This window comes from Bos mutus, chromosome 26 (assembly GCF_027580195.1).
Source record: "Bos mutus isolate GX-2022 chromosome 26, NWIPB_WYAK_1.1, whole genome shotgun sequence".
Taxonomy (NCBI): domain Eukaryota; kingdom Metazoa; phylum Chordata; class Mammalia; order Artiodactyla; family Bovidae; genus Bos; species Bos mutus.
Window position 1 is genome coordinate 46,129,080 of NC_091642.1, and position 22,370 is coordinate 46,151,449.

Below are 22,370 nucleotides of genomic sequence, written 5' to 3' on the forward strand. Positions count from 1 at the left end.
CTTTGTGACACTTACTGGCTGTTAAATGTGCATACAGCTTTTTAAAGTAGAATTCTTCTTCAAAGTCTAGAAGAGGATACTTCATTTTATTTTTCTTTAGCCTCAAAAACAGAAATTGGGGTCAAGTCCAATAAAAAAATTATGGCCAATGGAAAATGAAGCATTATTAAAATAAGAAAACGGGAAGAAATTGAAAGACTTACTACAGAGGAGAACTACCAAATTGTAGCATTTCAACGGATGCTTATACAAAGACACAATACTCAGCTATTATTCAAGCAGGTGGCATATTATTATTCTTACAGATTGATACCTTTGCTTATTATCCCCTTGGATGCACACAGAACAATAATTTGAATCTAATAATGTCTGTAGAAATTTCCATTAATAATATAAATTGTTATTAAAACATAAAAAAAATTATCTGTGGCCTGTTCCAACTGATTTTGTTTCTGTAATTGATGGACTGAGTTTCACTATACCTGGATACACCAGGACAACTGACTTTGATAATAAAGAAAAATAATTGATTTCAGGTTTCAAACGAGGCAGTTTGGAAACAGTGCTTTGTCGTTTCTTAACTCCCACAGAGTACAGCACCACAGGGCTCCAGGTAGATCCAGAGGAGACAATGGATACACATTTTGTAGTTTTATATACTCCAATGATAATTAAAATTGTGCAAGGTGAATCTCATCCATCACTATTTCAAACAAACGGTAAAAGAAGTCTTTCTTTGTTGAATGACTCCCAAACTCCTCCTGAATGAGATCTAAGGAAATTGCAGTTGCACACAAGGTTTTCTCCCTGCTCCTGCTCTGTACCTCACTTCCCTGTTAACTGCTTGTAGCCTGGTATGTCATGCCTCCAAGATTTCACTTCTGTTCTTCCTTATGTTCAAACATATTTCCCGGTTTTATTCATTAGCCAAATCTGTCCAATACAGCGAAATTTAGCTTGGGGTAATCTCCAGAAAATCTTCCCTGAGTCCCCAGATTAATTTAAATGTCCTTAATCTGTGCTTTGTTAGTGAGTTTTACATTTCCTTCCTGTTAGCAGTTGATGTATTTGATTTATCAGCTTATATTATATGATTTCTCCTCCTTCTAGGTCAACGTTCTTCACGGACAAAGAAACACTAAACAAATACAGAATCTAGAGTGTGTAATATAATTGGGCCAACAAAATATGTCCTAATTTGAGCTAAAATCAAATGTATCTCTGTATTACTGTTTGCAGTTGCTCTGACAGATAATTAAACCCAGACAGCCATTTCTAAGCAGCTGCATCTTAGTGAAGTAAAATAAGTATGGCTTTAGCTTAGATAAACTTAAATTTGAATTTCAATCCTGCTGCTTATTAATGATGTAATTCTGATTCAGTCACGTGCTATCTGAACTTTAGTTTTCATACTTGTACCAATAAGCAAAGTACTAAGATTGTGACTACAACTCAATGAAAAATATACATAAAACATATATGACATACGTGCTCAGTAAGCTTCCTTCCCTTACTTTCTTTTAACACTTTAAAAACATTTTTAATGTCACAGGGCTGCATATCTATTTTTTGTATGCATAGCCATGAAAAAGTCGGACAACACACACTAGATTTACTGCATATCCTTCCTTATATTTGTTCTTTTACTTAGAATGCTCTTCTCCCAGGCCCTCTTTCTACTTGGTAAATTCATATTCTTCCTTTGTTAGGCAGCTCAAGTCTTACCTTCTCAGTAAAGTCTTTAAGAACTAACTAACACATCATATGGGTTTCCACAGTACCTTTTTAATGATTTTATTGCAATATAGTAGATATTAAACCAAAACTGTAAGCCAAATAAATTCTCTTAGCTTTGAAAATTTTTATGGTCTAGGATCCTCTTTCAGATTAAAAAAATAATGAGACATATATTAAAATAATTTCTGGACAAAGAAGACAAAGCATAACACATTGTCGCTCAGTTGTGTCCGACTCTTTGCCACCACATAGACTGTATTTTACCAAGCTCCTCTGTTCATGGAATTCTCCAGGCAAGACTACTGGAGTGGGTTGCCATTCCCTTCTCTAGGGGATCTTCCCAACCCAGGGATTGAACCCGGGTCTCCTGCATTGCAGCCTGATTCTTTACCATCTGAGTTGCCAGGGAAGCCCCCATTAAAATAAAAAAAAATATGTATATATAAATCCAGGTACTTTTAAAATATATTCATTGGTTAAGAATTTGTGGTTAAAAGCTAAATCCACTTGGTGAAACAAACAGACAAAAACCAAAAATCAAAACCTAAACTAAATGTTAGAAGATGTGATAAATTATAGTATGTAAATCATATACCTTTGATTAGGGTATTTATTACATATAAAAATATTCAGTATTTGAATAGCAGTTTAATATATAAAGTTATGTTAAAGAAAAAAAGCAGCACCATGTATTCTAACTGTTGCACTTCACCATTTTAAAGAAAAATTGGCTAATTGCAGTTCAAATTAATTTTCATTTTTATAGTATAAAAGCCCCTACAGTAGTTGCTACAGAATTTGTTGATAAACACAAAAACATTAGAACATTAGTTATATTTATAAACACAAGAACATTAAGCAATTCGGTAAATTTACCTTAATAACCAAATCAAACTTCTGGTGAAAGTCTCTATTTACTGGCTCCAGGAGACTAAGTTCTGCAGTCCTAGGATGCATATGAAAAAATCGTGGGTAATCCTCAGGAGTCCCTGAAAGACATTGACATTTCAGCACACAATAGAGAACAATAAGTAATATGTGTGTCTGCTTTATCTATCTCTTTTCATTAACTGAGGAACAAATTCACAAATTCATTAGTAAATTAAGTTTCAAAATTATGCGTCTAAGGAAAACAGATGAAAATGTGGTTTATTTCTAGTCGGTTTATGAATAAGGGGATGACATTACTTCTTGTTTGGATGATTTGCCAAATACCTTTTATTAAGTGAAATCTTTAATTTGAAGCTTCATTACATAAAAGAGATATTAAGTTCATTGATAATAAATTTTGAATTATAAAATTGTATTTTAATGGTACATACATTTTAATTATAATCTGCATGGTCTTTCAACATACAGCAAAAGATGACTAGTAATTTGTACTAAATATCAAGTTGCTTGAATATTAAAATGAGAATATTCTATTACAGCTGGACAAACATGTTTCTTAAAATTAGTATTCATCTAATTATATCAACCACTTTAAATAAAAAACATTAAATATTAAATAAAATATTTTTATTTACTTTACTGTCTAGAGAGGATATTTCTAAAATTCAGCCATTTTAGTGAACTGAATTTTTCTTAAATTGTATCATCTTCCTTTGTATAGTACAACATTCTTTTTCTCAAAATGAACACAAAGTGTAAGTCAAATCATATAATTGTGGAATATACGCATTTGGCTTAATGATAAAGATAAGAATAAAATACAACATGACTGCCAATTATTAAATCCTACATTGTGCTATGAAATAGAGGAAAACAAAGGAATGGAAAAGACTAGAGATCTCTTCAGGAAAATTAGAAATACCAAGGGAACATTTCATGCGAAGATGGGCTCGATAAAGGTCCATACAGAAATGGTATGGACCTATAAGAAGCAGAAGATATTAAGAAGAGGTGGCAAGAATACACAGAACTGTACAAAAAAGATCTTCATGACCAAGATAATCATGATGGTGTGGTCACTCACCTAGAACCAGACATCCTGGAATGTGAAGTCAAGTGGGCCTTAGAAAGCATCACTACGAACAAAGCTAGTGGAGGTGATGGAATTCCAGTTGAGCTATTTCAAATCCTGAAAGATGATGCTGTGAAAGTGCTGCACTCAATATGCCAGCAAATTTGGAAAACTCAGCAGTGGACACAGGACTGGAAAAGGTCAGTTTTCACTCCAATCCCAAAGAAAGGCAATGCCAAAGAATGCTCGAACTACCGCACAACTGCAGTCATCTCACACGCTAGTAAAGTAATGCTCAAAATTCTCCAAGCCAGGCCTCAGCAATACGTGAACCGTGAACTTCCAGATGTTCAGTCTGGTTTTAGAAAAGGCAGAGGAACCAGAGATCAAATTGCCAACATCTGCTGGATCATGGAAAAAGCAAGAGAGTTCCAGAAAAACGTCTATTTCTGCTTTGTTGACTATGCCAAAGCCTTGGACTGTGTGGATCACAATGAACTGTGGAAAATTCTGAAAGAGATGGGAATACCAGACCACCTGATCTGCCTCTTGAGAAACCTATATGCAGGTCAGGAAGCAACAGTTAGAACTGGACATGGAACAAGAGACTGGTTCCAAATAGGAAAAGGAGTATGTCAAGGCTGTATATTGTCATCCTGTTTATTTAACTTATATGCAGAGTACATCAGGAGAAATGTTGGACTGGAAGAAGTACAAGCTGGAATCAAGATTGCTGGGAGAAATATCAATAACCTCAGATATGCAGATGACACCACCCTTATGGCAGAAAGTGAAGAGGAACTAAAAAGCCTCTTGATGAAAGTGAATGAGGAGAGTGAAAAAGTTGGCTTAAACCTCAGCATTCAGAGAACAAAGATCATGGCATCTTGTCCCATCACTTCATAGGAAATAGATGGAGAAACAGTGGAAACAGTGGCAGACTTTATTTTCTGGGCTCCAAAATCACTGCAGATGGTAATTGCAGCCATGAATTTAAGGGACCCTTACTCCTTGGAAGGAAAGTTATGACCAACCTAGACAGCATCTTCAAAAGTAGAGGTGTTACTTTGCCAACAAAGGTCCATCTAGTCAAGGCTATGGTTTTCCCAGTGGTCATGTATAGATGTGAAAGTTGGACTGTGAAGAAAATAGAGTGCCGAAAAATTGATGTTTTTGAAATGTCATGTTGAAGAAGACTCTTGAGAGTCCCTTGGCCTGCAAAGAGATCCAACCAGTCCATTCTAAAGGAGATCAGTCCTGGGTGTTCATTGGAAGGAATGATGCTAAAGCTGAAACTCCAATACTTTGGCCATCTCATGCGAAAAGTTGACTCATTGGAAAAGAACCTCATGCTGGGAGGGATTGGGGGCAGGAGGAGAAGGGGATGACAGAGGATGAGATGGCTGGATGGCATCACTGACTTGATGCACATGAGTTTGGGTGAACTCCGGGAGTTGGTGATGGACAGAGATGTCTGGGGTGGTGCGATTCATGGGGTCGCAGAGAATCGGCCATGACTGAGCTACTGAACTGAACTGAATATTGTGCTAAGAGCTTTATGTGTGTTTGTTAGTTGCTCAGTTGTGTCCCTCTTTGCAACCCCATGGACCATGGCCCAGCAGGTTCCTCTGTCCATAGAATTTCCCAGGCAAGAATACTGGAGTGGGTATCCATTCCCTTCTCCAAGGGATCTTCCCAAGCCAGGGATCAAACCTGGGTATCCTGCATTGCAAGCCAATTCTTTACCATCTAACCTACCTGGAAAGCCCTTAAGTGCTTTACATAAATAATCATCGATACCACTGTAAATTATTCTCATTGTACCCGGGAAGACTTAGGAGATTTGCAATATTAAGTAATTTGTCCAAGGTCAAAGAGACAATGTCAGACAGAGCTTTATTCAAATCCAGGTTTAAAGATGTAAATTATATTCAAAACTGTGTTAATTGCTATAGTCCTCTGCTTCAACAAGAAATAAAAATTTTCTGGGCTTATGTAAGGGGAGAAAAATGATGCCAGTTAAGCTTAAAAATTCAGAAATAGTCAAAATTGCACATGAAAATTAAGTATATGATAAAGGAATCATCTGCAAAATTAGGGGAAAATGGATTTTTTGTTAGGAGCATTTACTTAATAGTAGAGTCATACAGAAAATGATAAAAATTTATCTATTTTTCATACAGTATACTCAAGTAAACCACAAATGGAGAAGGTGTTTATGTTCAATAAGCAATAAAGCAACGGAAGTGCTAGTAATAGATGAAAATGTGGATGCATTCTATTCTAATGTGAGAGTGGGCATATCTTCTCTACCTGTGGCTCATCATAAAGTATCAGTAAGGGAAAAGGAAAATGCTTTTGAACTGTCGTGTTGGAGAAGACTTGAGAGTCCCTTGGCCTGCAAGGAGATCCAACCAGTCCATTCTAAAGGAGATCAGCCCTGGGATTTCTTTGGAAGGAATGATGCTAAAGCTGAAACTCCAATACTTTGGCCACATCATGTGAAGAGTTGACTCATTGGAAAAGACTCTGATGCTGGGAGGGGTTGGGGGCAGGAGGAGAAGGGGACGACAGTGGATAAGATGTCTGGATGGCATCACTGACTCGATACACATGAGTTTGGGTGAACTCCGGGAGTTGGTGATGGACAGGGAGGCCTGGCGTTCTGCAATTTATGGGGTCGCAAAGAGTCGGACATGACTGAGATACTGAACTGAACTGAAGTTAAAACAGCTGTAAATTTAACGGCCTTACAAAACTGCATGGCAAGACGCAATAACCAAGTAATGAAATTATATTATAATTATCTTTAAATTTAACACTTGGAACTTTTCACTTGCTGCAGTATCCAAATCATTTTTATCCCATTTTATACTTGAAAACTATAGTTTTTCTGCTAAAATAACTCTTTCTAAGCAATTTCATAGATATCTTTAGTTATCTCTTCCCATGAGATCACGTGACATGTGGTTCATACTTTACTTGTAGTATTTAAAATCATGCTTTTTTTAAAACCATGTATTTTAATGTATCTTCTGACATTTTTATCCATAGAGTGTATTCCTGCCCAACATAGACCAGTTCTCCCTCATGTTCATATCTACATCATCTAGCATAGTAATTGCCATACTATCAAGTCCTTAGTTAATGGGGGGAAAAAAAAAAAAAAGCGCCTATTTCCTTTTATGTATGTCAACTTGAAAGTGAAAGAAAGTGTTAGTCACTCAGTCATGTTCAATTCTTTGTGACCCCGTGGACTGTAGCCCAACAGGCTCCTCTGTCCATGGATTCTCCAGACAAGAATTTTGGAGTGGGCTGCCATTTCCTTCTCCAGGGATTCTGCCCCATCCAGGGATTGAACTTGGGTCTCCTTCATTACAGGTAAAGTTGGCTCTTTACCAACTAAGCCACCATGTCACCCCCCTAAAGACTTAAAACAGACTTATGCTTGTGTTCATAAGCACTTTTAAAAAAACTTTAATAGTCTAATCTCTACAACTTACTTATAATACATGTGTAGTTCTAGACACCAAAGACTTGAAACAGAATTTCTTGAATTTTCTCGATGGACAGTATTTCTAAGTATGCTATAACATTATATTTTGAAATCTGTGTGGCATCTCTAGGTGATTAAAATATCCATCTGTCCCATGGGAAGGGGTTGAGGATAAAGTTAAATTCCATTCAATAGTTACTTTGAAACATACTTCAAAAGTGTCTCTTCTTCATTAAGAGATGTGTTGTTTGTTTTAGATGGGTGTATCTCTCTGGATACTATAAATCATGCAAAACAGCTACATCCATATTTTAGCAAAAGCAGTTTAAGAAAAGTGACATAATGAGATTCTTGTCAGTTTTGCTTTTGGTATGACTAACAGATATGCACAAGAATGGATTAAAATGACTTCTCTGAAATCTTCAAGGAAAATTTCCCCAAAGGGTATAATGTGTAATCTTTCTTCTTGTTGGCTCCAATAGCTCTTATTTAATTGTCACATACTTTTCAGAATTATGTAATGGAATCACTATTTTTAGAATTATGTAACAGCAATGGTACCCAACCAAAGATAAAATACTAGTAGAACAAAAAATGTAAGCTTTTAAATTGATTTTTCAATTTTTTCTTAGAGAATTCTTTGTGAGCTGATACAGAGAAAACTACCAACAGCAGACTGCATACTATTTTGAAGTTGTTTTGCCTCCTCAATAAAAGTGTTTCTACTTATTGTTCTCATTTCACTGAGACTGATTCTAAGGGAAAAAAGTATTTTTGAATGGTTATCTTACAATTTATTTATATATAAAAATAATTTCAATAAAATTTCTAAAAACAAAATCTTTGTTATTAAACTTAAAAAAAATGAAACTTATTTTTCCTTCACAATTTTAGAGCTATAGCTGAGAATGTAAAATGTTAGACTATACAAACCAACAAGGATGGAATAGAGGATGCCTGGCCTATCTGAAGGTGGCTGGATATTCCGGTCCTGATCAATGGCTTGGATGGGTGGCGTAACAATGATGGGGTTCAGTTCTTCCTGGAAAAAAAGAATCAGAGAGTTTAGTTCAGTTTTATTACTTCAGAGAGAACTGACACTCAGATATTGTTGTCTGGACAGCTAGATAACACCTGAATGAGTAAAGTCAGATTTCAAAATGTGTAATTTAATACCACAAATTAGTTAATTTTGAATCTGAAAGGGGAGAAAGATGCCCTCAAAGTCAAATGAAAAGACTTAGTAACTTTGTACCTAGGGCTTTATATCACAGATTTATCCTAAAAGGAGAGCAAGGAAGAAGTATATTAATAAATTTTAAATCTTTCCTTAATAATTTAATCAAATATATAAGGTTATCAAGTATAGTATTTGTTTTTGGCTTTAGACAAGATTTGTAAATATATTTATATACTTTTCTCCTAAATGATGACTTAAAGTTTCACATAAATTACATTAAAAAAATATTTTAAAATTTTATGTTTAAGTCAATAGAAATCAATTGTATGTTTCATATAGTTAAACTTAATTATATATCATGTAGGTATATACATGTAACTTATATACATATAATTATACCTTATATGCATATAATTATATATAATATACATGTTATATATAGCTATATATATTATCAGAGAAGGCAATGGCAACCCACTCCAGTACTCTTGCCTGGAAAATCCCATGGACGGATATTATTCTTATCTGCAAGAATATTCTGTTTAAAGATATAATGCATTTCTGATGTCCAGTGGCATCAAGTTTTGCTATCAGGACCAGATAATAAATATGCTTAGGCTTTGCTGGCCATGCAGTCTCTGTTACAGCTACTCAAGCCTGCCATTGTAACACAAAAGCAACCAGTAGACACGACTGTGTGGCAATAATACTTTATTTACAAAAACAGATGGCGAATAGAATGTATTTTGCTAACCCTGTGCTAGATTATAATAGGTATGCTGGAAGGACAAACATTTACTTTGCAGAGATAAGTTTGGGAAACACCATATTAAATAACATTTTAAAAATGTTAATTCATTCTACTACAGGTTGTTTCAGAGATTTAAGTGCATTAACTTGCCTAACAACTGTCTAAGAAAGGAGCATTATTTGTACATTTTCTAGAATCATTTATTAACATCTTCTTGAACTAACACCCTTAGAACACAATTTAGAAAATACTGCTTTAAGTTTGTGGAACTCTCAGTCCAAATATATAATAGTAATTCTGAATGCAAATAGAGTGTGTCTCAGTATCTCATACACATTCTAAGGAATCGCTGCAAGGCTCTTATATATTATTCCTTCTCAACTAACATAACCTTGAAATGTATCATTCACTCTTGTACAAAATCTGTAGTTTCTAATCTCAGCAGAAATGTATAGTTCTGGCATTCTAAATGAAACCAAAAAAGCAATGATATTAATTGTTATGCACAAAACTTAATGTTATGTTATTAAGTTATATTAGGTTTACGGGAATTTTAATAATTGAAGGTAAACATTGACCAATAATTTAGAGCTCACATACATCTTAGGGGCTCTGTCCAAATCATTTTTTCTAATGGGTTCTCAGTGGTCTAAATGCTATCAGTATTTTCCTAAAAATAAAGAGCTCTTTGTGGGGATAATTTCTGTGTGTGTCCACGTGCCCAGTCATGTCTGACTCTCTGTGACTGCATGGACTGTAGCCCACCAGGCTCCTCTGTCCATGGGATTCTCCAGGCAAGAATACTGGAGTGGGTTGTCATTTTTTTCTCCAGGGAATCTTCCTGACCCAAGGATCAAACCCACCTCTCTTAAATCTCCTACAGGTGGATTTAGACCAGGTGGATTCTTTCCCACTGTGCCTCCTGGGAATCCAGGGATAACTTACACTCTATTCATTTCTTTAAATGTGGATTTAGAACCATGAAAATGTTAAATCAATACCAACATTACTACATTAAATCCATTTGACCACTGTTGTTCTCACCCAATGTGGTGTGTGTCGTGCTGTGCTTAGTCGTTCAATTGTGTTCGACTCTTTGCAACCCCATAAACTGCAACCTACCAGGCTCCTCTGTCCTTGGAGATTCTCCAGGAAAGAATACTGGAGTGGGTTGCCACTGCCCTGCTCCAGGGTATCTACCCAACCCAGGGCTTGAATCCAAGTCTCCTGTGTTGCAGGTGGATTTTTTACCACCTGAGCCACCAGGAACACCCCACAATTTTTCTTTCACTCTCTACTTAGTAAAATCTTCAGACTTGAGATGCTGTTTAAAAGACCCTGTTTAAAATTTAAATATCCTTCAACTCAGCATTTGAGTGATATATTCACATGAGTAACATACATATAATATTATACTGAAACAGCTTAAGTGTTTTAAATTAAATCAAGACATTATAAAAATCTCCAAGAATGATCTATAGAAAGTTTTCCCAGGTATGGTAGAAAAAATAAAAACAAATATATTCAGAAACAACTTTGGAAAGGTAAACTGAAATGACTAGTAGTATCTCTGGCTTATTATCTTTAATTATTATAATTCTTAATTTTGACTGATTCTAAGATTCACCTTCCTATGTATATGATAGTGGACTCATGATTGCTTAGATTTGTGGTCTGTATTTTAATTGAATAATTTTATAGCATTTAGAAAGAGAATAGTTATGTTAAAATAGTAAAAACTTCACCATCAACTATAAATATATTCTAGCACTGATAATTAACTGATTTGAAATTTTAACAAATTATATCATTGAATACCTAAATAATTGAACTTATCATTTATTATTAAATGATTTTCATTAAATTTGATGTGCTCTTTGCACTTAGAAACTTCTCTTTTCAATACCCTTCTTAAAAACTACTTAAATATCCAATTGGAATTTAAATTTGTTATACTCTCCCTTTAACAAAAAAGTAAGATATAGACTACATGAAAGAAAATTCACTACACAATTATTAACAGCAATGTCAAAGTCAATCTGTGGACATTTTTATTCTCACCTCTTATTATATTTAAGTACACCATTTTCTCAGCAGTTTTTGAAAATATTTAGCTAGTTTCCAGAGCCTCTTAATGAAAATGAAAGAGGAGAATGAAAAAGTTGGCTTAAAACTCAACATTCAGAAAACTAAGATCATGGCAGCCGGTCCCATCACTTCGTGGCCAATAGGTGGGGAAACAGTGGCAGACTTATTTTTTGGGGCTCCAAAATCACTGCAGATGGTGACTGAAGCCATGAAATTAAAATACACTTACTCTTTGGAAGAAAAGTTATGACACTTACTCTTTGGAAGAAAAGTTATGACTGACCTAGACAGCATATTAAAAAGCAGAGACATTACTTTGCCAACAAAGGTCCATCTAGTCAAGGCTATGGCTTTTCCAGTGGTCATGTATGGATGTGAGAGTTGGACTATAAAGAAAGCTGAACACAGGAGAATTGATGCCTTTGAACTATGGTGTTGGAGAAGACTCTTGAGAGTCCCTTGGACTGCAAGGAGATCCAACCAGTCCATCCTAAAGGAGATCAGTCCTGAATATTCATTGGAAGGACTGATATTGAAGCTGAAACTCCGATACTTTGGACACCTGATGCGAAGAGCTGACTCATTGGAAAAGAGCCTGATATTGGGAAAGATTGAAAACAGGAGGAGAAGGGGATGACAGAGGATAAGATGGTTGGATGGCATCACCAACTCAATGGACATGAGTTTGAGTAAACTCCAGGAGTTGGTGATGGACAGGGAGGCCTGGCATGCTGCAGTCCATGGGGTTGCAAAGAGCTGGACACGACTGAGCGACTGAACTGAACTGAACTGAGCCAGCTTCTTGTCTGTTAACTATATGTTAACTAATAGAGAAAGGACAAACAATTCTAAGATGCTCACAATACTCTCATATAGACACATATATACTCAATGTCTTTCCTTAAGAAACTAAGTTACCATTTCTGTTTTTCTTTAATTACTTGTGCTCTTTTCAAACGTCAGAAATATCAAATTGTTTGAAAAAGTGTCATATGTTTTGAAATATTCTCCTCCTTGTGAATATTTTTAAAATATATTGAAAAAGTGGGTGGCATAGGCCAAGTCAATTACTCTGAACTTTTTATGTGATCACAGAAACAAATAATATTTAAAACTCTACAACCCACTAATAACCACTGTTACTAGTTTGAGGTATTTTCTATCAGAATTATCTATATATCTAGCATCTATCTATCTGTATATTTTCACAGTGATATTTCACCACTTTGCATATATCTAAAGTTTGTTGATTATTTTTACCCCACGTTATAACCACTGTTCTAAATCAATGCATCTGCTTTTCAAAAACACAATTTGCAATGATATGCAACTTCCACTAATGTTATAGTTATGCTGTATAGTTGTACGTCGAAGTTGCTTATATTATTTTGCGTGTTAAGTCACTTCAGTCATGTCTGACTATGTGCAACCCTATGGACTATAGCCTCCCAGGCTTTTCTGTCCATGGGATTCTCCAGGCAAGAATATTGTAGTGGCTTGCCATGCTTTTCTCCAGGGGATCTTCCTGACCCAGGCATCAAACCCACATCTTTTACACCTCCTGCACTGACAAGCAGGTTTGTGACAAATCTCTAATTTATCATACATCTACTTCCCAGTCTTAAACACACACACATACAGATACACACACACATACTTCAAAAATGCTACACTTTTTTTTTAAATTTTATTTTATTTTTAAACTTTACATAATTGTATTAGTTTTGCCAAATATCAAAATGAATCCATCAAGGTGAAAAGACAGCCTTCAGAATGGGAGAAAATAATAGCAAATGAAGCAACTGACAAACAACTAATCTCAAAAATATACAAGCAACTCCTACAGCTCAACTCCAGAAAAATAAGTGACCCAATCAAAAAATGGGCCAAAGAACTAAATAGACATTTCTCCAAAGAAGACTTACAGATGGCTAACAAACACATGAAAAGATGCTCAACATCACTCATTATCAGAGAAATGCAAATCAAGACCACTATGAGGTACCATTTCACACCAGTCAGAATGGCTGCGATCCAAAAATGCTACACTTTTTTTTTTTCACTCACTGATGACTGTTTCTTTCTTTTTTTTTTGCATTGATTGATTTTATTTTTAAACTTTACATAATTGTATTAATTTGAGAATTGAGAACAACACTATATTTTTTTCATTTCCTTTAAGAATTATTTTGAAAAAAAAAAATTATTTTATATTCCTACATTCAGTTGCACATATATTTAAAATATTAAATTACATTTTTATTGATTTGTATTTTATTTTTTGTTTTAATACACATATCTAAATACTTATATCATGATTTACTTATTTTTAAAATCTTTACTTTTATTGACCAGTCAACTGACATATGTCCTTGAATTTTTTTTCAGTGAGAAAATGTGAATACTTGTATATATGAGAATGTTAATGGCTGAATGGAAAGTATTGACTGAGTATTATGTTCTCCATTTCACTAACTTTCTCTATTCATAAACTTGACTCCATTGTTATCCAGTTTTGTTTCTGTGGATCAGAAATCTGAGCTCTACCTAGTGTTTGGTTCCTTTATGGTTTTTCTTTATTGGTCTTACCGAAATTTGCTTGTATCTTGAAATTAAATAGTAAATCAGAAATTTTCTGAGTACAGGCATATCTCATTTTATGGCACTTTGCCTCACTGTACTTCACAAACACTGCATCTTTTACAAATTGGAACTTTGAAGTAAACCCGTGTCAAACAAGTCTATCAGAACCATTTTTCCAAAATCATTTGTTCACTTTTTGTCTCTGTATCATATTTTGGTAATCCTTACAGTATTTCAGACATTTTCACTATCACTATGCTTGTTACAGTGTTCTGCAATCAATAGTCTTTAATGTTACTACTGCAGCTGTTTTGGAGCCCCAGGAACTGTGCCTATACAGTAAATGGTGCAACTTAATTAATAAATGGTGTATGTGTTCTGACTGCTCCACAACTGTTTGTTCCCTGATCTTTCTCACTCATCTTGGGCCTCCTAATTCTGTGATACACAACATTGTTGAACTTAAGCCAATTAATAACCCTACAACGGACTCTAAGTGTTTAAGTAGAAGGAAGAATGGAAATCTCTCACTTCAGAACAAAAGATAGAAATGATTACACTTAGTGAAGGTGGAAAGCCAAGATAGGTTGGAAGCAAGGTTTCTTTGGCCAAACAGCTAGCCATGTCATGAATGCAAAGGAAAAGTTCTTGAAGGAAATTCAAAATGTTAATTTTGTGAACATATGAATGATTAGAAAGCAAAACATTCTTATTGCTAATATGAAGAATGTTTTTGGTCTGGATAGACGATTAAACCAGCCATAACAAATTAAGAGTTGCTTCTTATGGATAAGCAAAGAAATTGGTTTCTTAATATGGAATCCACCCGTGGTGAAGATGGTATGAACATTGTTGAAATGACAACAAAGGATTTAGAACATTCCATAAATTAGTCAAAAAGCAGCAGCATAGATTGGGAGGATTGGCTCCGATTCTGAAAGAAATTCTGCCGTGGTTAAAATACTCTCAAACCCCATTACTTGTGACAGAGAAATGGTTCATGAAATTAGTTTTATTATTCCAGTTCTACTTTCTACTCTATCAGTAGCTGTATTTCACCATTAATCTCATGATTTATATATTTCATTTCTTATTTTTATTTGAAATTCAAAGCTTTAAAATAGACAACATGTTTCTTTTAATATCTGTCTTAATAACATTTTTTTCTTTTTATCTTGAATATAAAATATTCTTCTCCTTCAATGTTCCAGAATATTTCTTGGGATTCACATGTATCTCAACCAGTGTTTTGAGTGCTTGGTGCCTTTATGACTGTGAAGTTCCCACATTTCTGTGGTGGGAAGCTGAATTTCTATTTTTACCTGTCTGTGGGGTTTTTCACTCTTTATTTCAAAACAGCAGCAGTCTTATCGTTGTTGTTGCACAAATCTGACTTAGATTCCTTGTTTCCAGTGTTGGTGCCACTTTTAATCTCTTTTTATGTCTTTACAAATATTTCAATATGGTCATGGGTAAAGATAAATCTAGTACCTAAAGCTACCTGCCATTTCAATCCAGACCTTCCTAGTACAGGTTTATGAGCAGGAAAATAACAAGATAAAAGAGGTGTTAAATAAAACTATGTTTTCACTTATGAATAAGATTAACACTCTGAGAGAAAGCCTCTTTTCTAACTTCTCCAAATAGAAACATAATTGTTCTTTCCTCATTATGGTCCTGGCTATAGCTTTAACCTTCAGCAGTCTATTGCTCAGAAGTCTTACTTTCCTAGTTCATTGTATGTCATAGAGAAGTGAAGTGCAGAGGAAAGCATGCTGCCATCACAGCTGGAAAGACCAAAGTTTGTGTGCTCCAAAATGTAGTATGAATACTAACTCAGCCTTCTAAGAGTATAATAGTAACATTAATTTACATTAAATTGTATCAATTAATTTCACATCAATTTAAATTTACTACCATTTCTTGGCTTAAAAAGTAACTTTTGCAGTCCTTTGCAGTGACTATTTCAGGTTAATACTAAATATTAGTTTTTAAATGCCTTAGTTATGCATAATTTTCTTTCTGATAGTAGTAAAATAAATTAAACAGAAGGATCATTATTATCCCTTTCACTGTTAGTGCCTGACTTTGTGTCTGACACATTGCAGATACTCAAATACCATTTACCCAATGAGAAAACTGTGGCTATTGAATGAATTCTGTGAAAATAATTATAGCAAAATAAATCTGATAGGAACATCCAACCAAAGAAAGAGACAAATTTTAGAAAAACAATGACTGGTGATAAATTTTATTGGGGGTTGAGCCTGCCAAAGAAAAATGAATTTTTAATTCAGAATTAGAAAAAAAAATAAGATTTAAAAAATAAATGGAATTCAGTGTTTTTATATTAATTTCAGATATTGATTAGACCTTTATTCTATATAAGGATATAAAAATAATTATTGCATTTTCCAGCATTTTTGAGCTTCCCTGGTAACTCAGAGGTTAAAGCGTCTGCCTGCAATGCGGGAGACCAGGGTTCGATCACCAGGTTCAGAAGATCCCCTGGAGAAGGAAATGTACTCCACGCCAGTGCTTTTGCCTGGAAAATCCCATGGATGGAGGAGCCTGGTAGGCTACAGTCCATGGGGTCACAAAGAGTCGGACACGACAGAGCGACTTCATTTCACGTTCACTTTCACTATAAAAGTGAACTACACACTGTATCCTTTCAGTTCAGTTCAGTTCAGTTCAGTCTCTCAGTCGTGTTCGACTCTTTGCGACCCCATGAATTGCAGCACGCCAGGCCTCCCTGTCCATAACCAACTCCCGAGTTCACTCAAACTCATGTCCATCAAGTCGGTGATGCCATCCAGCCATCTCATATCTGTCGTCCCCTTCTCCTCCTGCCCCCAATCCCTCCCAGCATCAGAGTCTTTCCCAGTGAGTCAACTCTTCGCATGAGGTGGAGTTTCAGCTTTAGCATCATTCCATCCAAAGAACACCCAGGACTGATCTCCTTCAGAATGGACTGGTTGGATCTCCTTGCAGCCCAAGGGACTCTCAAGAGTCTTCTCCAACACCACAGTTCAAAAGCATCAATTCTTCAGCACTCAGCTTTCTTCATAGTCCAACTCTCAGATCCATACATGGCTACTGGAAAAACCATAGCCTTGACTAGACAGAACTTTGTTGGCAAAGTAATATCTCAGCTTTTCAATATGCTATCTAGGTTGGTCATAACTTTCCTTCCTGTATCATTTACAGTTGCTGCTGCTACTGCTGGTGCCAAGTTGCTTCAGTTGTGTCCAACTCTGTGTGACCCCATAGACGGCAGCCCACCAGGCTTCCCGTCCCTGGGATTCTCCAGACAAGAACATTGGAGTGGGTTGCCATTTCCTTCTCCAATGCATGAAAGGGAAAAGTGAAAGTGAAGTTGCTCAGTCGTGTCCGACTCAGCAACCCCATGGACTGCGGCCTACCAGGCTCCTCCGTCCATGGGATTTTCTAGGCAAAAGTACTGGAGTGGGGTGCCATTGCCTTCTCTGACCCTTTACAGTTGGCATATTAATTTACTATTATATGATGGGGCTTCCCCAGTGGCTCAGTTGGACAGAATCTGTCTACAATGCGGGAGTCACAGTAGATGTGGATTTGATCCCTGGATTGGGAAGATCCCCTAAAGGAGGGCACAGCAACCCACTTCAGTATTCTTGTCTGGAGAATCCCATGGACAGAGGAGCCTGGCATGCTACAGTCCATAGGGTCACAAAGAGTCCGACATGACGGAGGCAATTTAGCATGGCATATAATAGTTACTATTAACAGTAACTGGCTTCTCTGGTGGCTTAGATGGTAAAGAATTCACCTGCAATGCAGGAGATCCAGATTCAATCCCTGGGTTGGGAAGATACCCTGGAAAAGGGAAAGGCCACCCACACTACTATTCTTGCCTGGAGAATTGATAAGGCTAAACTTATCCTATTGGATGTTGGTTTGGAAAACAAAATACCATATACTTTTGATCTGTTTCTTGTTATTAAAAATTGGGTGAAGAAAAAGAAGCATCTCTTGTTGCCAAAAATACCCACTGTCTCAACCGAAGGTCATTCTGTATTACTTAACCCATAATGAGAGAAACTTCTAAAGATTCTGCAGGTCTCTTCTTGACAAATAGAACAATAAAAAGAAATTTGGACAAAAAATGGAAATGTGCATCAGGATACACTAATATTAATACAAACCAAATGCCTTATGATTATACAGTGGAAGTGAGAAATAGATTTAAAGGACTAGATCTGATAGATAGAGTGCCTGATGAACTATGGACTGAGGTTCGTGACATTGTACAGGAGATAGGGATCAAGATCATCCCCATGCAAAAGAAATGAACAAAGCAAAATGGCTGTCTGGGGAGGCCTTACAAATAGCTGTGAAAAGAAGAGAAGCGAAAAGCAAAGGAGAAAAGGAAATATATAAGCATCTGAATGCAGAGTTCCAAAGAATAGCAAGAAGAGATAGGAAAGCCTTCCTTAGTGGTCAATGCAAAGAAATAGAGAACAACAGAGTGGGAAAGACTAGAGATCTCTTCAAGAAAATTAGAGACCAAGGGAATATTTCATGCAAAGATGGGCTCAATAAAGGACAGAAATGGTATGGCCCTAAGAGAAGCAGAAGATATTAAGAAGAGATGGCAAGAATACACAGAAGAACTGTACAAAAAAGATATTCACAACCAAATAATCACGATGGTGTGATTACCCACCTAGAGCCAGACATCCTGGAATGTGAAGTCAAGTGGGCCTTAGAAAGCATCACTATGAACAAAGCTAGTAGAGGTGATGGAATTCCATTCGAGCTATTTCAAATCCTGGAAGATGATGCTGTGAAAGAGTTGCACTCAATATGCCAGGAAATTTGGAAAACTCAGCAGTGGACACAGGACTGGCAAAGGTCAGTTTTCATTCCAATCCCAAAGAAAGGCAATGCCAAAGAGTGCTTAAACTACCGCACAACTGCACTCATCTCACACGCTAGTAAAGTCATGCTCCAAATTCTCCAAGCCAGGCTTCAGCAATACGTGAACCGTGAACTTCCAGATGTTCAAGCAGGATTTAGAAAAGGCAGAGGAACCAGAGATCAAATTGCCAACATCCACTGGATCATCAAAAAAGCAAGACGGTTCCAGAAAACATCTATTTCTGCTTTGTTGACTATGCCAAAGCCTTTGACTGTGTGGATCACAATAAACTGTGGAAAATTCTGAAAGAGATGGGAATACCAGACCACCTGACCTGCCTCTTGAGAAACCTATATGCAGGTCAGGAAGCAACAGTTAGAACTGGACATGGAACAACAGACTGGTTCCAAATAGGAAAAGGGGTACGTCAAGGCTGTATTTTGCCACCCTTCTTATTTAACTTCTATGCAGAGTACATCATGAGAAACGCTGGGCTGGAAGAAGCACAAACTGGAATCAAGATTGCTGGGAGAAATATCAATAACCTCAGATATGCAGATGATACCACCCTTATGGCATAAAGTGAAGAGGCACTAAAAAGTGTTTTGATGAAAGTGAAAGAGGAGAGTGAAAAAGTTGGCTTAAAGCTCAAATTTCAGAAAACGAAGATCATGCGATCTGGTCCCATCACTTCATGGGAAATAGATGGGGAAACAGTGGAAACAGTGTTAGACTTTATTTTTTTGGGCTCCAAAATCACTGCAGATGGTGATTGCAGCCATGAAATTAAAAGATGCTTACTCCTTGGAAGGAAAGTTATGACAAACCTAGATAGCAAATTAAAAATAAGAGACATTACTTTGCCAACAAAGGTCCATCTAGTCAAGGCTATGGTTTTTCCAGTGGTCATGTATGGATGTGAGAGTTGGACTGTGAAGAAAGCTGAGCACCAAAGAATGGATGCTTTTGAACTGTGGTGTTGGAGAAGACTCTTGAGAGTCCCTTGGACTGCAAGGAGATCCAACCAGTCCATTCTGAAGGAGATCAGCCCTGGGATTTCTTTAGAAGGAATGATGCTGAAGCTGAAACTCCAGTACTTTGGCCACCTCACTGAAGAAGAGTTGACTCATTGGAAAAGCCTCTGATGCTGGGAGGGATTGGGGGCAGGAGGAGAAGGGGATGACAGAGGATCAGATGGCTGGATGCCATCACCGACTCGATGGACGTGAGTTTGAGTGAACTCCGGGAGTTAGTGATGGCCAGGGAGGCCTGGTGTGCTGCGATTCATGGGGTTGCAAAGAGTCGGACACAACTGAGCGCTGAACTGAGCTGAACTGAGGGTTTCAATGCTTTATAAAGTTTCATTTTTTGATAGATAGTCTTGGTGGGCTTATGTCTGCCTCACTAAATAGTACGTGACACTTGGCAACGCATGCATAGCAACAGCCTCGATCATGGTTTCCCGTGCATTCTTTCCCAACTCATACAGGTACTGCCTGAGTCACACATAAAATGGGAGCTTCCCCACAAACTAAACCATTAGTGACATTTAAACCCACAGCATAGGAAGGACTCTGGAAGAATTTAGCTCTTTTTGTGGAAGCACGAAGTGAGACATTTAGTTTTAATGCTTGAAAAAGTATGACCTGGCCTGTTTTCAGACATCTATTTTGTCCTTGCAGTGAAGACTACTACTTTAAACCACAACAGGGGAGCTGTTGATAACTTTGGATGCGGATTCCTGCAGGGCACTGATAGATACTTCATAAATCTTTTCCAAATGGTATTTTTGATATTTGCCCACACAGTCTCTGGAAGCATTCACAAAACTTTTCAATTTTTATTCAGAAGTTCAACATAATAGTTTTTTCTCTCCCATTCCTGCTTTAGTAGCAAGTATGTCTTCTACATAGAATGTACTTATTTTCCACTACTGACATTCAAAGTGTGGATACCATTACACTTGCACAAGAAGTATTTGATTAAAAAAAAAGAAAACAGTTGCAGTTGTTGGGTCTGATCTCAGAAAACAAATATAATCATGATATGTGTGAGAATAGTTTTAGGTAATCTTCATTCTGAAAAAAAAAAAAAAACTCAGGACTTTTATATATATATATACACATATATATATATATATATAAAATAAAGATTTATGCAAAAAATAATAACAACACTCTTCTAATCCTCTTTGGCAATTTATCCGCCTTCCTGACCTGTATTTCTTTCTCCATATTTTAAAAAAGAGAGATGGCCAATGTCTCAATGGATATAGCAATCTCATATTACTTCTTTGTAACTTTACTAAGACAATTCTTTGTATTGCATTTGAACCAACATTGCACTGGCCGACTCTCATGAAATAGGGCATTCTTAGGTGTTCTTTTGATTCTTATTGTTGAAAACTATGATTGTACTTTCCTGATAAAATATTTCCAAATATCAAAACTTGAATGACTGAGCAGCTCACTCTCAGAATCCTTTGACGCTGTTTAGTCACTAAGTTGTGTCTGACTTTGCGACCCCATGGATCGTAGCCCACCAGACTCCTCTATTTATGGCATGTCCCAGGTAAGAATGCTGGAGGAGGTTACCATTTTCTTCTCCAAGGGATCTTCCAGACCCAGGGATCAAATCTGTCTCCTGCTTGGCAGGCAGATTCATTCATTCATTCACTGAGCCACCTAAGAAGCCCTTCAGAATTCTATTGCTGTTTTTACCCAAAAATACCAGTCAAAAGTAAAGTATTCAAACTAGAAATGAAGTGTATGACATTAACTACTACACAAATTAACCAAATATATATGTTACTTTTCTACTGAATTCAATCAACTAATGAACCAGTACAGCAACAAGAAGGCTTGTAGCTAAATATGGGGAAAAAGTGGAGTTTCAATTAGAAAAGCATTTGAACTCTCCAACAATGATCTAATAGAGAACAAGGAAATAAATAATTAAGTACTTTTTTTAAGAAATGGAGAATCAAATGGTCAGCTGTTTATTTAGAAAATATTTGAACTGGTTATCCTAATCAATTAATTCACAGGTACTTACTGAAAGGAAAATTAAAAAGAAAAAAAAAAAGAAATGGGAAGTAGAATAATGCTCATTGTTATTCTACTTGTCCCTGATTCTATATATTTAATTTTCAGAACACCACTTCTATACAACTCTGGGGACATTCCCAGTGATCTAGAAGCTAAGACTCTGTGTCGCCAGGGCAGGGGGCCTGGGTTCAATCCCTGGCTGGCAACTAGGTCCTGCATGCCTCAACTAACACCTGGCATGGCCAAATAGATAAACATTCGGCTACCACAGGTGGTACAGTGGTAAAGAATCCTTTTGCCAATGCAGGAGATATGGATTCCTGGGTTAGGAAGATCCCCTGGAGTAGGAAATGACAATCCACTCCAGTTTTCTTGTCTGGAAAATTCCATGGACAGAGGAGCTTGGAGCCCGGTGGGTTACAGTCCATGGGGTTGCAAAGAGTCAGACGTGGCTGAGCATTTCCACTTTCAACTATTATAAAATCTGTCAAAAACCTTGAGAAGCAAGTGGTACAGTTTGAATAAAAATCTGACTCTAACTCCTTGCCTTTGGAGTTCTTTGATTTTATATCATTATGTGGATGAGTGAGGCCACTTTTCCTCACTTACTTGTCTGACTGTC

At 36.5% G+C, this 22,370-nt stretch overlaps 1 protein-coding gene across 1 annotated transcript in view; it reads right to left on the minus strand.

Moving 5' to 3' along the window:
* The window catches only part of PCDH15 (protocadherin related 15), a 1,047,422-nt gene that overhangs the window by 388,441 nt on the left and 636,611 nt on the right, over positions 1-22,370 (minus strand). The window contains exons 9-10 of the mRNA XM_070363570.1: positions 8,130-8,238; positions 2,614-2,726 (exon numbers count right to left, since the gene is read on the minus strand). Of these exons, the coding sequence (XP_070219671.1) occupies positions 2,614-2,726; positions 8,130-8,238 (222 nt within the window). The remainder of the gene's footprint in view (positions 1-2,613; positions 2,727-8,129; positions 8,239-22,370) is intronic.